The 15731-nt window shown below is 50.8% G+C and overlaps 1 protein-coding gene across 18 annotated transcripts in view; it reads right to left on the bottom strand.

Annotated features, from left to right (window-relative positions):
• Positions 1–15731, bottom strand: part of LOC144374180 (uncharacterized) — a 21163-nt gene continuing 5432 nt past the window's right edge. For 14 of the 18 annotated variants that reach the window (XM_078037114.1, XM_078037115.1, XM_078037116.1 and 11 more), the window contains 11 exons: positions 10254–10441; positions 8593–8786; positions 8150–8355; positions 6970–7084; positions 5547–5662; positions 5150–5380; positions 3956–4070; positions 3664–3761; positions 3381–3497; positions 2294–2408; positions 1–372 (listed from right to left, as the gene is read on the bottom strand). In XM_078037114.1, coding sequence (XP_077893240.1) covers positions 167–372; positions 2294–2408; positions 3381–3497; positions 3664–3761; positions 3956–4070; positions 5150–5380; positions 5547–5662; positions 6970–7084; positions 8150–8355; positions 8593–8786; positions 10254–10441 — 1701 coding nt within the window. In that variant the 3' untranslated portion in view covers positions 1–166. Of the gene's footprint in view, positions 373–2293; positions 2409–2429; positions 3158–3380; positions 3498–3663; positions 3762–3955; positions 4071–5149; positions 5381–5546; positions 5663–6969; positions 7085–8149; positions 8356–8592; positions 8787–10253; positions 15722–15731 lie in introns of those variants that run through there. The other 4 variants (XM_078037108.1, XM_078037127.1, XM_078037110.1 and 1 more) reach the window with 4 other exon arrangements.

Here is a 15731-nt window from a genome sequence, read left to right on the forward strand (position 1 = left end):
TCAGGTAACAAAAACATATATATTTTAAAATAATAATATATTAATAGAAACAACAAATACAGGATAGATTAACAACTGTGTTACTAAACAAGGTCAAGGACAATGGCAAACTATAGATTCAAACTTTGAAGCAAATAGTAATCAATGTAAATATTCCTGGGCTGCCTCAGTCCCGCCCAGGCACACAGCAGCAGAATGGTTTTGCAAGCATCCTCAGGAGGGCTGCAGCCTTCTTTGTAGGATGAGAGGGAGGTTGAGGCTGGATCCACTCATCATTCTTTTGGGAGAGGCTCCTTTTCCTCAGCACAAAGTTGGATTCTGTGTGAGGGTTCTTTGCATAAAATACGTTGGCCTGCGCTGGAATCCTCAGCTCTGGGGAGAGAGAGGTGTACAAAATAAGGTGGCTCAGGAGGTGCTCCCTAGGACACCCCAACATCTGAGAGCCTGTGCCAGAAAAGGCCAGAGCCACACACCTGGGAGCTCTCCAATTCAGCACCAATACCAACAAAGACCACCTCCACAGTCCTCCCTGAGGAAGAACTAGGCAGAGCACTTCAACAGACCTAATGTCTGTTCCTACCAAAGGCTTTGGACTCCAGAACATCCCAGGTCCTCTTGCATCTGCCAAAGCACACCACTAGATTTACATCTGAAATCTCCCACAAAAGGCTCCTGTGCCGAAGATTCAGACCCCACATGAGCCATCTTCACAGGTGGGTTTGGAGGGAAGCATTGGATGGTGAGTGCTCTGATGTCAACATGAAATTCTTATTCAAGATGAATACTCTACTGGGAGGTGGGAGGGACTGGAAGAAAGGTTGAGCATGGTTGGAGGAAGACCTAAAAAGGGTTGTGCCCTGGGAAAAAATACCTTGTTCCTATTGGCTCCACTGAATCCTCATTCTCCATGTAGAGGTCCTCCTACTCCTCTCCATATTTCTCTCTCTCCCTCTCTGCCAGCCTCGTTCCCTCTCTCCCACTCTATGCCTTTGTGGCAAGGGCTGAGGAGCTCTCCACTGCCACACACTAGAGCTTTATGGACAGCCTCAGTGCACAACCAAAGAGAAAGCTATGAAACCCAGAGAAAAAGGCCTAGGATTCCTCTTCTGAGTTATTTTCCTCAAGTATGGCCACAGTGAGGACAGGCTACCCAGCATGGATACCACATTAGAGCCATGCTTCTGTGTTGGTGGAGCCCACCTCCATGTGGACCAGCCTCAGAGAATGGAGGCCACATTCCGAATGCTGCCCTATTGAGAACAATGGTTCCAAAGACCAGCAAAGGGAATGCTTCCCTCCAACATGGTGTATGGCCCAGTGGTGCCATGACCCTGGGTGGGGGAATACAACAGCCAGCTTCTCCTTCCTCTGAACACCTGTTTCCTGTCGCCCTCCTCTAACCTAGAGCCTGTTCTCCATCCCTTCTGGGTTGGATGTGGGGATCTCTGCTATGAATTTCTAAGGCTACCAAGGTCCCAGACAGACTTCCTCTTCCATAGATTCTACTAACCTAACAGTAGGTTAATATAGGAAAAAATTGATCCTAGAACTCATAGGGATGGTGGTCTTCAGCATACATAGGCTGGGATAATGGCTGCTGTGGTGTTTGGCTCACAAAAAACCAACCAATCAACCAACGAAAAAGCGCTGGCATTATTATCAGATGAGCTCTGTGGCTACGTGCTCAGGAAGCCCTCCTCTGACTTTAATTTGGAATCATAACCTGGCTATTGTGATCACTCCTTGGCAGGTGGACTCAGGTACAGACAACCAGGGAATTTGCCCAAACACAGATGATTCAGGCTGTCCCCCAGGCTGTGTTTTCTTCCCAATTTCATCCTGTTACTGCTTGCTAGAATCCTGGCAATGCTCTGCCCAGGCAGTGGTTTTCTGATCATACAGAAGGCTTTCAATCCTACTGCTTCAATCCACAAAATGCCAGTTCCCTCTTTAGCCCATGCATTCCCATGTTCCTCTGAAACCACTCCTATCCCAGACCACAGAACCATACTGCTCCTGGAAAGAGGCTTTCCTCCTCACTCCTCACTGATGTCAGCTTTAGATGCCTGTTCATGTCCAGGGGAGGCACCTGGTGGGGAGCCACAATATCCACTGGGGTATACCATTGGACCTCGAGACCTCCCACCAGCAGAAGTGTAGTTGGCTTTGTGCACGAGCCCCAACACACTCTGTTGGAGTGTTCTTGGGGGTCAGAGACTACTCTTTGGTGCTAAGAGTTAACTTGAGTCCACATCCTGACCCTTGCTCCCTGCCATCTGATTGTCCCACTTACTCTGACGGTGAGAGATGATTTGGCCCAGCTCATATTCCTCCGGCTTCTCCTGAGTAAGCAAGTGTAGCTCGAGGGCCCTGCGGATGACGACAGGAGCCCGATCGTGGCAGGTCACCTGGAGCAGCATGGGAGACAGGCCTTCAGGAAATGGGCCTTGAAGTGACTACTCAAGGACAGTGGGCAGGGGCATTCTGGAGGCACCTCCACTCTAAATACAAGGGCAACATCCATGACCCTACTACCTGAAGCTGGCCTCCTGCTCATCGGGCGGGCTCTTCCCATAGGTTACTAGCCCAATCCTTGTACATAGGACTTCCTGGGCCTGCCATTGCTCCTTGTGGAGCTGCACTCCTCTCGAAGTGAAAGGACCCCACTACCTGCATACAGATGCAATCTCATCCCAAAAGTTGGGAGGAATGAGACAATAGCCTCCAAGATCCCAGGTCTGCCCGAGGATGCAGGCGGCATTGGGAATGGCCTAGGCACAAAACCTAGAGGCTTTGGTCTAGATTCCAGGGACAAAAACAGACCCAGAAACATGACCACACACAGGAGTGACGAAAGATAGTCACGAGAGTTCCTGGCCTCCAGAGGCTCAGTGCTGGCTGGGGTGTAGGAGGGCACCTCATCCGGCAAGGGTGGTCATTGGGTTACCTGGACATTTAGTGTGCTTGCTCCACATCCATATCGACTCTGCAGAGAGACCCTCTCAGCTCCTTGTTCAAGGAACATGCAGAACCTCACACTGCTGTCCTCCTCCATAGACGTCAGCATCCCATACAGGGGAAACTGCAACCTAGGTCCCGTCCTGTTCTCATCTGTCACCCATACCGGCCTCTGCCCTTCTGGACTGCATGCTGCCACCTGACACACAGACTCCCTCAGACATGGCGGTGGACAAGCTGCTGCTATCCCTCATCTCAGCTCCAGCCCTTCACACTGACCTCTCCCTTCTTGATTCCCATCTATCCTCCTGATCTTCCAGAAGCTCCAATGCAAGAGGGCATGAGTAGTCCATGGTATTGGACCAGTGTCTGCTCCCCACCCAGGTGTAAGCACCGGGGGACACCCCTGCTCCCAGGCTTACCAGGACCTTCTTGGCCATCTTTGGACTTTGTGTTTCTAAGTGGACGTGAATTAAGCAGGTGTCTCCCACCTGCTTGTGGGAAAGTGGCCTGGAGGACTTGCAGGTTGATTCTGAGAACTGTGGGGGATGGAACATCATCAAACCCAGAAACAGAAAGCCACCCCAGCCTGTCAGTTGGCTCTATGGGCTTCTAGCACATATGTCCAGGTTATGAGGCTTCTTATTTCCCCAGGTGGGAGTGGAATGGCAGCACAAGTACAGCTTGAATAAGGTAGGTGTTTACCTCCTTTCCCTTGACCTCGGGGCGTTTCCTCACGATGAAATATTGTATTCCCGGATTCATGGACAGATACACGAGTGAGTGGTCAGGGACCTTGATTTCTGCAGAGCGAAGTGGAGAGAATTGTTAGGTGGCACTCAAGGATTATACCACAAAACACCCACAACCCCTGAGAGTCTCCGCCAGGCCCACCACACTTTGGTATTTTGGGGCCAAGGCCCACTTTCTCTTGGCTGTGAGTTATCCTGAGCCCACTGTCGATCATGTCTCCCCACTGTCTGATTGTCCTACTTACTCTCATCCTCAGATATCATACTCAGCAGCTCAAAGTTGTTCACATCCTCATGCTGCAACAAATTTTGGTCCAAGGCCCTGCGGATAAGGCTTGTCACCGTCTCCTGACAGGTCACCTGGATCAGGGTGGGAACACATGTCATCAGAGAATGGCTTTTAGAGGAGCTACCCAGAAGACTGTGGTCAAACATTCAGGAGAAATGTTAGCTACATATACAAGGGCACAATCTTGTTATCCTACTAACCAAGTGTGGCCTCCATATCCCCCCTGGGTTCTTGCAATGTGCTACTAGAACAATCCTGGTACAAATATCTGCCTGTACCTGCCATCTCCCCTCCCCCTGGGGAGCCACATTCCACTCAGGTCAAAAGACCAAACTGCCTATGCACAGACACACTCTCATCTCACTGAGATGGCAGCAATGGGCCAGGGATCTGCACACAAAGTGTGCTCTGGGATGCAGGCTGCCTTTGTGGGTGGAAGAGGCAGATGCACTGAAAATTTTGGTCCTTTATGCCACTACACAAAACAGACTCAGATACAAGAGTGTGCACTTGAGTGCTTCATGACAGCTCTAAGAGGCCCTGGGCTCTGGAAGCTCGGTGCGGGTCTGGTTGTAATGATGTACTTGACTCAGCACTGGCAGTCACTGAACATGTCTCCTCTGCAGCTGGACACCTGCAGCATTAGCGTGTCTACTGCACATCCATAGAAATTCTGCCAAGAACCCCTTTAGCTCCGTATTTACATACATGCAAAGGCTGACATTCCGAAGCTTTGGCATGACCTCCCAGGTGATCCCGACCCCAAATTCCTACACCTAGTCATGCTAAGGAGGTTCTCTTCCCTGCCACCAGGAACACATCCCCTCTAACATATGTGACAAGTCACTGCCACCTCCTCTGCTCCAACCTCACTAATTGAGAATACCAAGTTGTAGGCACTGCAGCCTGCACCCTGGACATATCTCTGCCTTCATCTGTCCACAGCACTTCCTTCTGCACTTCTGGCCTGCCAAACCCACAGTACACAGGCCCACGCACTGCTGGAGCTGGGCATGCTGATGCTCTCCCTCCTCAGGTCAAGCCCTTAAGACGGACCTCTCTCTATTTCCCACCACAGCCCCGGGGTTGGCTGTGTCTCCTGCCTTCCACTGTGTGGACACCCAGGAGGCAGCCCTGCTGTCGGGCTTACCAGGATGCGCTTTGTCTCCCTCAGGCTCTGTCCCTCTAGGAGGACGTGAACAAAGCGGCTGTCTTCCACCTGCTCACTGGAGTGAAGCAGTGAGGAGCTGCTACTGGTGACTTTTCTCAGGCACCACTCATTGCTTTGGGTGGCATGGGGCAATGATCCTGCAGTCACTGCAGAGCTGCTGCTCATAGCTGCTGGGGTCCTGGATGCCACTGCCACAGAAGGCTCCAAGAACTGTGGGGGATGACAACATCAGCAAAACCCAGCAACTGCACCCCACCCAGCCTGGAAGTTGGCTCTGTGGGCGTTCTACAACATCCATCCAGAACCTGAGGTTCTTGTCCCCTTGGAGGATGTGGAGTGGCACCAGGAGTAAAGACTGAAGAAGGTGGCTGTTTACCTCCTTTGGCTTGATCTTCAACGACTTGCTGGCATCTGTTTCCCGAAGAAGAAAGTTATAATCCACTCCTCCATCCAGGGCGTAATATACTTTCCCATCTGCAGGGATCTTCAGCTCTGGAGAGGCAGGGGCAGAGGCGTGGTAGGTGACACTCAAGAAATACACTACCCAACATCCCCTACAACTGAGAGCCTCTGCCAGCTCAGGTCTCACACACAGACCTGAGAGCCCCCAAATCCAGCTACTGTTCCACCAAAGACTCCCCACTGATTCCTCCCTGAGGACCCTCTATGCACAGGAGGTCCACTACAGGAACACCTTTCAAGGAAATAGCCCCTCGCACCCCAGACCCTCTTAGTTCATGTTGGACCCACCAAAGAGAAACAGCTAGACTTTGTATCTGGATTGGTCCCCAAAGACTCATGTGTTGAAGATTTCCTCCCCACTGCAGCAATGATCACAGGTGGGTTTGGGGAAAAGCACTTGATGATGGGTGCCTCCACCTTGCCAGTGGATTCATCCACTCATATAGGGCTACACTAATTTGAGGAGTATGGTTTGGAGGTGTGTTGAGCGTGGGTGGAGGATGTCCACAGCCAGCAGGGCTGTGCCATCCAGAGCAATATATTTCTCTTGAGTTCCCCACTTCTGCATTTCCTGCTCATGAGTATAATTCTCATTCACATTTTTTAATCAATTTATTGTTATACTTCTTGTTCGGCTTGTGTTTCTCCTTCTTGTTCTTGTTCTTCTTCATCTTCTTCTCATGCTTCTTCTTATAGTCATCTTGACCTTCTTATTCATTGTCTTCTCCTTCAACTTATTTTCATTTTTCTTCTCCTCCTCCTCCTTCTCCTTTTTCTTCTTCTTTCTCTTCTCTCTCTCTCTCTCTCTCTCTCTCTCTCTCTCTCTCTCTCTCTCTCTCTCTCTCTCTCTCTCTCTCGAAGAGTTTACAAGCTGTGAAGGGTTCTATTCTACCACACACTTCTCTCTAGAAATGGCCTCTGGTCCTAAATGGACTCAGTTTGCAGTGAATAGAAAGATTGGAAGCCAGAAATGATTCTTCATTGAACTGCTTTTCTCATGTACTCATCTAGCTCAGGAAAGGCTGCCAAAGTAGGCACCCTGTGGTTGTCTGTCTTCTTTGAAACAAGACAAAGAAGCCTCTATTCTTGGGCCCTTGTGGATAATAGCTTTGCAATGCCTCCTCAGGCCAAGGAAAGAACACATGTTAGGCAGGTCCACAGCCCCTGGGGAACATGAAGAACCTGCAGATTTATGCCCCATCATTACACTTTGTTTTATGCAAAAGTCCCACCATACTCTTCCTGGGCATTGGGCCAATGCACACTGTGTTTTGGCTCCCAGTTATCGTGAGCCCACTGTGACTCACTGCTCCCTACCCTCTGATGGCTCCACTTACTCTGATGGTTCGAGACAATTTGCAGAAGCTCGTAGTTTTTTGGATCCTCCTGCTGGAGCAAGTGTGCATCTAAGGCCCTGCGGATGATGACTGGAGTTGTGTCCTGGCAGGTCACCTGAGCAGGGTTGGAGAAAGCTCATCAGAGAGGGAATTTGGGAGTAGCTACCCAGAGGACAGTGCTCGAGGACAATCAGAGACAAGTGAGCTCTCAACACAAGGGCACCATCTTGATACCCTGCTACCTGAGGCCTTCATGTGATCATGTGGGGTCTTCCTATGAGCCTCTAGTCCAATCTTGGTACAAGAGTTTGCTTCAACCTGCTATGCCCTACAGGGACAAGGGAATAAGGACCAAAAGGCTTTGTACAGACACACTCTAGTCCCATCAAATGGGAGGAATGGTCCAGTGGACTTCCATATCCCTGCTCTGGTCTGGGATGCAGCTGCATTTTTGTGTGGACCAGGCACAAACCCTAGGTGCTTTGGTCCTGACAGCCAGGGCACAACACACACTAGGACTCTTTAATGATAGGCATGGAAGCTGCCGGGCTCGAGAGTGTCAGTGCTTTCTGGGGTATCAGGAGGTTCGGACCCAGCAGGTGCAGTGGTTCAACATGGCTCCCCTGCAGCTGGACACCAGAGTCTCATGATGGATACTCCACACCCAGGAAAATTCTGCAGAGCCACTAAATCTATTCACATACATGCAAACTAGGACACTAATGGGCCCCTCCAAGGCCCCCAGTTGTCTGTGACCCACACCTACCCACCCTAATCATTCTACAATGGCTCCCTTCCCTTCAACCAGCAACATGTCCCCTCTCACACACAAAAAAATGACTGCCAACACCTCTGCTTCAACCTCCATGGTTCAATACACTCCTCCTCAATACCAAGGTCAGTAGAGGATGGCCTGTACCCTCGATATTTCTCTGACCTCCTCTGAACCCAGCACTCACTCCTGCACTTCTGACCTGCACACCCCAAAACACGCAGGCCCACTGGCACCCAGACCTGGCATGCTGCTGCTCTCCCGCCTCTCTCTTCCTCACTTTCTGCTCTCCTTCCTGACCTTCCAGAAGCTCCAGTTAAAGAAGACAGGCCTAGTCCAAGGTGTTTGCTGTGGACTCGGTCTTCCCCAGTGTGGGCTCCCAGGAGACTCCCCTGCTCGAAGACTCACCAGGATGCTCCTATACTGTGTTGTGTTTTCATTCTCCAGGTAGACGTGAATGAGGCACCTGCCTCTCACCCGCCTGTTGTACTGGGGCCGTGGGGAGTACCGAGTGGAGACCCCTGATGTCCTGGACTCCAGCTCTGCCCCTTCCCAGGGAGAAGGCTCTGGCTCTGGGGTTGGCTTAGGAGCCGTGACAGGAACTGAGCTTGTAGCTAGAGGAGAAAAGATGCCAACATGACTGCCTTGCCCTGACCTTTGCACAGACAGACAATACCCCTGGCTCCCAGGAAGAACTCAGGCCCTTAGCCCACACAGGACCTCTTTGCAGACTGGGATCACTTCCTGAGTGGACAAAGGCTTATCCTAATTTCCAGCCCAACACCAGGCATACAGACTCCCTGCAGTGTGACAGCAGTCGGACCTTTCCTCATATACCCTTAGGTACTCACCACAGTCCGCCTGGCTCTCAGGCTCTGCCTGGCTTGATATGTCATCTTCAGTTGGGGCCAAGAGGTGGTGTGCTTGGTGCTCCAGGAAGAGATACATATACGGCAGCAGCAGCTGCAGACTCAGAGAGCCTGGAGGCTGATGGAAATCCTCGGTGAAGAAGTTCACCCAGGTCCCCAGGAAGGAAGGTGAGGCACTGTGGGGAGGCAGGTGTGGAGTCAGCAAAACCCTGGCCTTGCCTTCGCCACGGCCTCCAGAGAAAACCTCTGACCCTACACTCCTGAACCATCCCTGGCTCTGAACACACCAGTCCACCCCAGACAAGTCACAGTGGCTGTACAGGCAGGGACAAGACAGGTCGCCACAGGCAAAGAACCTTCAATCAAGGAGCACTAGATCCATGGTTTGACCAGCTCTCCCCTCCTCTGGGCAGGCCTGACACTCTTCTTCCCCTTGGCTACGTGCTCTCCAACCTGGAATGCACCTTTCAGGAGTGTCTGTCCTCCTGCCCAGTCTTCTCAGGGCTCAAGAGACACCTCCTCCCCTGGCGTGGGCTGCAATGCTACCACATTCTCTGTGAGCTCTCACTGAGTCCCCCTGAGTAGCAGTGGACCTCTCTTTTCCCATGAGTGCAGACCACATCTCTGTGGCCCTGGGGGAGGACAGGGAGGTGTGATGTGGGGGGATACATTGTCCCAGGGGCTCTACCAGAGGACCATGACTACCTACAACTCCCCGCCGTACCCCTCCTACTGTTGAAGCCCCACACCTTACACTGCAGGCAGAAAACAGAATTGGGGAGAGCAGTCTTTCCTCAGCCTTCCCAAGTCAAATCACCTTGCAGGTCCCTATTTTGGAAACAGACCCCAAGCCCATTCCATGTTGAAGTTGGTCCAGGGGTTTACCATAGTCACTGAAGAGGACAACGTGCAGTTATGACTCATGGAGTCAGGGATGCAGTCACATGTAGGATATGTACTCATGGCACCTGCGGTTTTAGCCTGACCCCCATGAAAAGGGACACAATGGCAGTCATTTGCACCCCATTTTTTACTGAATTATGAAACGTGACTGGAAACATGTCTTCACACAGTGGGTGCTTTCTCTGTGTTCATCAGTGAATGAGCCCAAACTGCTGATTCCCACATATCTCTGGGTGTGGGAGCTGCCATGTCCAAAGCCCCTGTCCAGCTATGTCCCAGCTAGGACGCTCTGTCCCACTATGGAAACTAACATGTCTTTATTAATCCAAAAGTGCTTTTCCCAAGGCCCGAGTTTTGAGACGCCTCTGGCACAGATCTACGTTCTTCACGAAGCCAACATCACACCAGAAAGACCACCTGGCCTCGCTGAGTCCACCTGGGAATGAGCTCAGTGCACACCATTGAGCTGTGGTGCCCAGTGTGTGGGGACTGCTCCACGGACCTCTGTGGATCAGCTGGAGTCAGGATGGTTTCTCTCCCTGAGAGGGGAGTTCACTGCCCTTGCAAGGCTGTGGCAGGCACCTCCAGGACTTGTCCCATTTGGGGCTGACTTTCCACTATGAGTGTGGTCCTCTATCTCATTAGGTATCACAAACCTTTGGGTCCCTGAGAGGTACATGGCAGCCCCAAACCCAGGCATGAGGGGGCTACACACTTGGGCTTGGTGGTCTGGTGCTTACCTTGGGAACAAGAGATCCAGCACCTGCTGGGTGAGGATGGAATCCCAGGAGATTAACCCCATGTTGCTGCTGAAATGTAGGTTCCTCCCACCAATGTCAGGCAGGAGCTCATTCCTACGCTGGTCCTGCCTGTAAGGTTCAAGGCTCTGTACCCTGAAGGGCTCCTCCGTGTTCTGATCATTTTCACCCTGGGTTGGGACCAAGAATGGTGGGTTCAAAATGGAAATGGTGACAAACAGAAAAATGACTTGTGCCAATACACTAGAGTCAAAGCACAATGGGACAGTTCCCATCAGTACAAAAACACACACACACACACACACACACACACACACACACACACAGTCAGAATAAGAGTCCTGGGCCATTCATGAGGGATCAGACCAGAGGGCCTGCTGGGCTCACCTGCCCTGTGCTACTCACTGTTACTCTTGAGCTCCTCTGCGACAATTGCCAGAGGATCTGGCGTCTAAGATGAAGCCTCACCCAGTGTATCCACAAAAGGGCTATTTGGCCCCCCTGAGATTCCTGGGAGCCTGAGGCTCGGCATTGTTTGCAAGGACAGGGGAACATCCTTCTCACTCCAGTTTCTCCAACCAAATGAGCTCGGATGGCTTGGTCAGTGAAGTGGGTGCCTGGATACCAGGGTTCCATGTTCTGTTTGATCCATTGTCAAGGCAATGATGTCATTTCCTGTGCCCATACCTGAGCCTCTTTTCACATAAGACCACTTTCAAAAGCCCTATGGGCTGCTGATTTCTCCTCCATGCCTACCCATCTCAGGTGCGCATGTGTTCACCAACAACTACCCAAACATCCCCACCAGCATCTGCCCTGCTTGGTGCCACTAGAGTTCCAGCTTGGAGCCTTCAAAAATGCATTCACAACCAGTCCTTCCCTCTCAGCAGCTTTTGGACCCTGGTCCCATCATTGTGCAACTCATGGTGTGCCCAGTCTTTTCTGGAAAGTAGGGTAGCATCTAATCTCTAGTGTTTACTGTGTCTATTGGCCCATAACACCCTCTATTGTCTCTGAAACCAGAGATGGGACTCCCAGGTGGCTAAAGCACAAATGTAGAGATGGGACAATCACAAGAAGGGGAGAGACAAAGAATGCACCCTAACTCAATCGCGCCTGTGTCCCACACAGGGACGTGGCCAATGTCCGTCCTATCCTGGCTGCAGTTCCCTCTCTACACCATGGCGAGTTGGAGGGGACTGAGATGCAGAGGCTGCTCCCCTCTGCCATAAAACTTCCCAAAGCTTCTCCTAATATTTCAAAAGGGCCAAGTGTGTCTAGTGTTGGGGTCTCACAGAGACTCCGAGGTACCACAGCATCCTGCTGCCCAGAACCGGTTCACCCCTCACCTCAAGGGGGCTCAGCCTCTGGATTCATGGGAATTGAAGTGGGTACAGGTGATGGGATATCATCTCCAACACCGAGTTATGCCAAGTCCATGACCCCTGTCTGCATCCCTGTCTCCAGCACCACTGCCCTCCTCAGAGCAAACAAATCCATTTAGCAAGTGTGTCCTGTGATAAAGACATGACAGTCACCCATCCTCTCATTACAAAAACACTGAGGCTCAGCCAACATGGATCCTACTAGGAACACAGGCATAAACTCAGATTCTCATCCTCCCAGCTGAGACTCAGTGGAGCCTGGACTCCCAGCCTCCTGAGTCAAGGAAACAGAGGTACCTAGCCGAGCCACCTTGGATGCAGCTGCACACAAACTGAACTCATCAATGCCCCTTGCGCTCAGTTGTGAGTAAGAGGGGAGGTGGTGTTTCACAACCCTGGACATCAAGTGCAGTCTCCAGGCTTTGGGGTGTGCCCTGGTCTCTCTCTATCTGCCCAGGCCCTCCAACCCACACTGGCCTTTTACCCAGCCTCCTCCTAGGTCCAAACTCAATCCTGCCTCTCAATTTCTATTGCCTTCCCCAACACACTGCTCCCCAAATTGAGCAGGGCTGGCTCTCTGTTATCATGCTGGTGCCAGCAGCAATGCCACCCCACTGACATAATTCTGAGTCCCAACCTAGGCACTCCAGCTGTCTTTGCCACACCTGGCCTGTTTGGGCTCTGGCTCTTGCTCTTTTCTTTCATGTGCATGTGTTTCGAGGTTTTGAGTTTCTCCCACTGCAGAACTGCAGCTGTAGCAAAATAGAGCTCATGAGGGTGACATTCTGAGCCACGTCCGATCCCATCAGGACTGTTAACTGGGGTGATGCCGGAACACAGTGCTGAGTGAACACATGGGAGGTGGTTGGACCCACCTTGCCTATGAGTGGCTTCCTTTCAGGACAGGAATGTAGGGATGGAAGGCCCTGGCGTGGGATGCTTTGCACAAGGCGTGACCATGGGCTCTCTTTCCTGGCAAAAATGGCTCTACTCAGCATGGAGAGCACTGTCATTCCTGGTGGCTAACAACAGCCCTGGACCCCAGAAAGGAACCCACACTCAAGATTTACGTCTGAGTGTGCGTGTCCTCAAGGAAATGAGGTCTCCTGATCCCAGGTGCAAAGGGGTAAGTCCTCTAACTCCAGGGGCCATGAAGGGACATTTGAGTTTCCCTTGTCCTTCTTTCCCTCTTCTGAACCCATGGTGTCCTCACACTAAACACAGTTAGGACCCTGGGCTCATTCCCCAATGAGGATCATTAGGCTCCATAAAGAACAGTCTCTAAGATGCTCAGTGGACCAACATCCTCTGCACAACCCATAACCCTATTCACCCAAGATGCAAGGATTTCTATTCAGGAAAACCAGGAAAGGGAGAGCCTTTGTCAAGGACACAAGGACATTAGTGAGTGAGTAGTGATTAATGGATGGAGAACTATTTCCACCACCAACTTCCAGGAGCATATATGGCCCTTTGGAGAATTCTGCATTGTGTTGGTGATTAAGGAGAACGTGTGAATCCAGGGGTCACTAGGTCCTCTCAGCCATAAGGAGGGAAACTGCCATAAAGGAACTAGGACAAGGGTGCGAGGAATGCTCACTGGGGGGAGATCGGAAGGAAGGAAAGTGTACTCATTACAAAAGTGTCACCTGAAAATTCTTAGCCAGCCAAAAGTCGTGCGAACTTGTGTGGAAAAAAGAGTCTTTGCACAGTGATGAAGCTAAGAGCTCACATGATGGAACACAGCCTCAACTGGGACCAAATCCAATATCTGATATTCTTGTAGGAAGAGGAGAGTCTGGACCCAGATACCAGGGAGACTGGGGGATACCGGCTATGTGAGGTTGGAGCCAGGACGGGATGCCCATATGGGAACCACAGATCGTGGGCAGCAATAGGAGAGTGGGCAAGAGCTGGGAGAGTTGGGGGGACAGTCCCCTAGGAACCTGTGAGGTGTTTTGGCAGTGGGACTGCCCAACACCTAGTGTGTTGAGCCCCTGGAGCTTGAGGGAAGGCCCTTCCTCTGTGGTTGGCCACCCAGTTGACAGAGTTTGGTTGTAGCAGGCCTAGGACCCAGCTGAAGGTCTGAGCATGTTGGCCATGCAGGATGGATCGGGACCACAGACACACTCTGATGACTGTAGGGTCTCAGCCCTGCATCAACACAAGCACCAAGTCAGGCCAAATGGGGAAAGGCCTAGGAACACACTCTGGGGGCTGGTGCCTATATTACTGGGAGCACTTCTGACCCCAATTCCCTGAACTGCTGCCAACACAAGCTACAGAGGAGGGTAGAGGGACACAGAGCATGGATCGTCCCCACTCAGTGGGCCCAGGCATGTACCATGGCCAGCAGCCTCCTGCCTTGCCTGGTGAGTCCTGAAGCGGCCCCCTCTTCCCAATCTGAGAGCTCTTCCCTTCCTCATGTGCCACTACCTTCCCACTGTCTCTGGAAATATCTACTTGGTGTGGTCCTCTGGCAGTTTATGATTTAAGTTAAAAAAAAAAACAGATCTTGGTGCTCAAAAATATTTGATTTGCCCATCCTCATCCCCCAACCCCAATATTTTCATTATTTCCTCAACATATGAAATTTTACTAGCAAAAAGTTAATTTTGAATTATACAAAGTTGATTCAAATAACATTGGTATACATAATCAATCACCGTACTTTCAATGTTTGTTCTCCTTTCCTGTTAGAAACTGCTGGCAAAAAAGAGAACAGAAGGGGCTGGGGATGTGGCTCAAGTGGTAACCTGATCGACTGGCATGCGCAAGTCAGTGGGTTCGATCCTCAGCACCACATAAAATAAAATAAAGATATGTCCACTGAAAACTGAAAAAATAAAACAAACAAATAAAGAGAACAGAGGACAGACTCATGGAAATGCTTGAACTGACAAGAAGCTCCCACTCAAGCTCAGCATTCAGTCCTGGACAGGGTAAGACCAGGCCACTTTGACATCTACTCCAAAGAGTCTACCAGACAGAATCCTCTGACTGATCCCTGAGTGAGCCATAGGAACTGGCTAGAAAAGCCTTCACATCCTCAATACATTCTTCACTTCAGAATACTGGACAAGCATTGATATCCATCTCTCCTTACCTTGCTCCCCCGACAACCATTCTTCAACAAATTCAAAGGACCAACTCATGCAAGCACACAGAAAGGGGTGTTTACTACACACATCCATGTGCCAAAACGACAACTGGTATTTCTTGTTTGGGCTATTTCAAATAAAATCACTTCTGCATGACCTCCACAAACCAAAGGAAAATATTTGTGAAATTCCCACGTAGAAGACAAGATACACTTGCCAAGGAGGCAGTGCCAAGAATTTTGACACTCCAAATGTGGAGTGTGTGTTTAGGAGGCAGTCACAGTTTCCATGAGAGAGTCCCATGAAATCAATTAGGAAGATCCATGCTCTAGCCCTACCATACAAGTGATGTGACCTTGAAAGAGTCATTTAGTCTTAGCAACCATCACAACTAACCACTAAGTCAATGAATAAAGGTCCTCAGGTGTCAAGCTACAAAATGTGTGATGACCATGGATGAGGATAGGTGGGAGAAGTCTCCCCCTCTAACACAATTAGGGAACATGTGCTGCCCTCAAGTGGCTGGGGGGCCTGGGATCCTGCCACAGAAGGGATTCCAAACCTCACATCCCTTGACCCAGGCCAGAAGACCAGGTACAGTCCAAGGACCCTGGGGTGGCCCAATGGCAATAAAGGTTAAAAGGAACTAGGGATCTGCCTGGACCCTCAATCCTCTACTCTGAGCAGTGCTGCATGATGAGGCCAGAGGTCATCCACAGCAATCTGCCTTTACAGGAAAACAGGTACTGCAGGTTGCCTCTGGCTCACTGAATCAGGGTGGTCTTTTCATAAAGCAAGACCACTTCCTCACATTTGACCAGCAGCTCATGCGCTGACAGCACAAAGGCTGGCTTGACTCAGGCCCTGAGAAACAAAATAAAAAATTCATAGCAAATCCATCTTTAGCTCATCTACATCATCAGGGGCTCTGATTCACTTCCGTCAACAAAGGGGTCTGAAATGGTGTCTAAACA

Source organism: Ictidomys tridecemlineatus, unplaced genomic scaffold (genome assembly GCF_052094955.1).
Source record: "Ictidomys tridecemlineatus isolate mIctTri1 unplaced genomic scaffold, mIctTri1.hap1 Scaffold_604, whole genome shotgun sequence".
NCBI classification, from domain to species: domain Eukaryota; kingdom Metazoa; phylum Chordata; class Mammalia; order Rodentia; family Sciuridae; genus Ictidomys; species Ictidomys tridecemlineatus.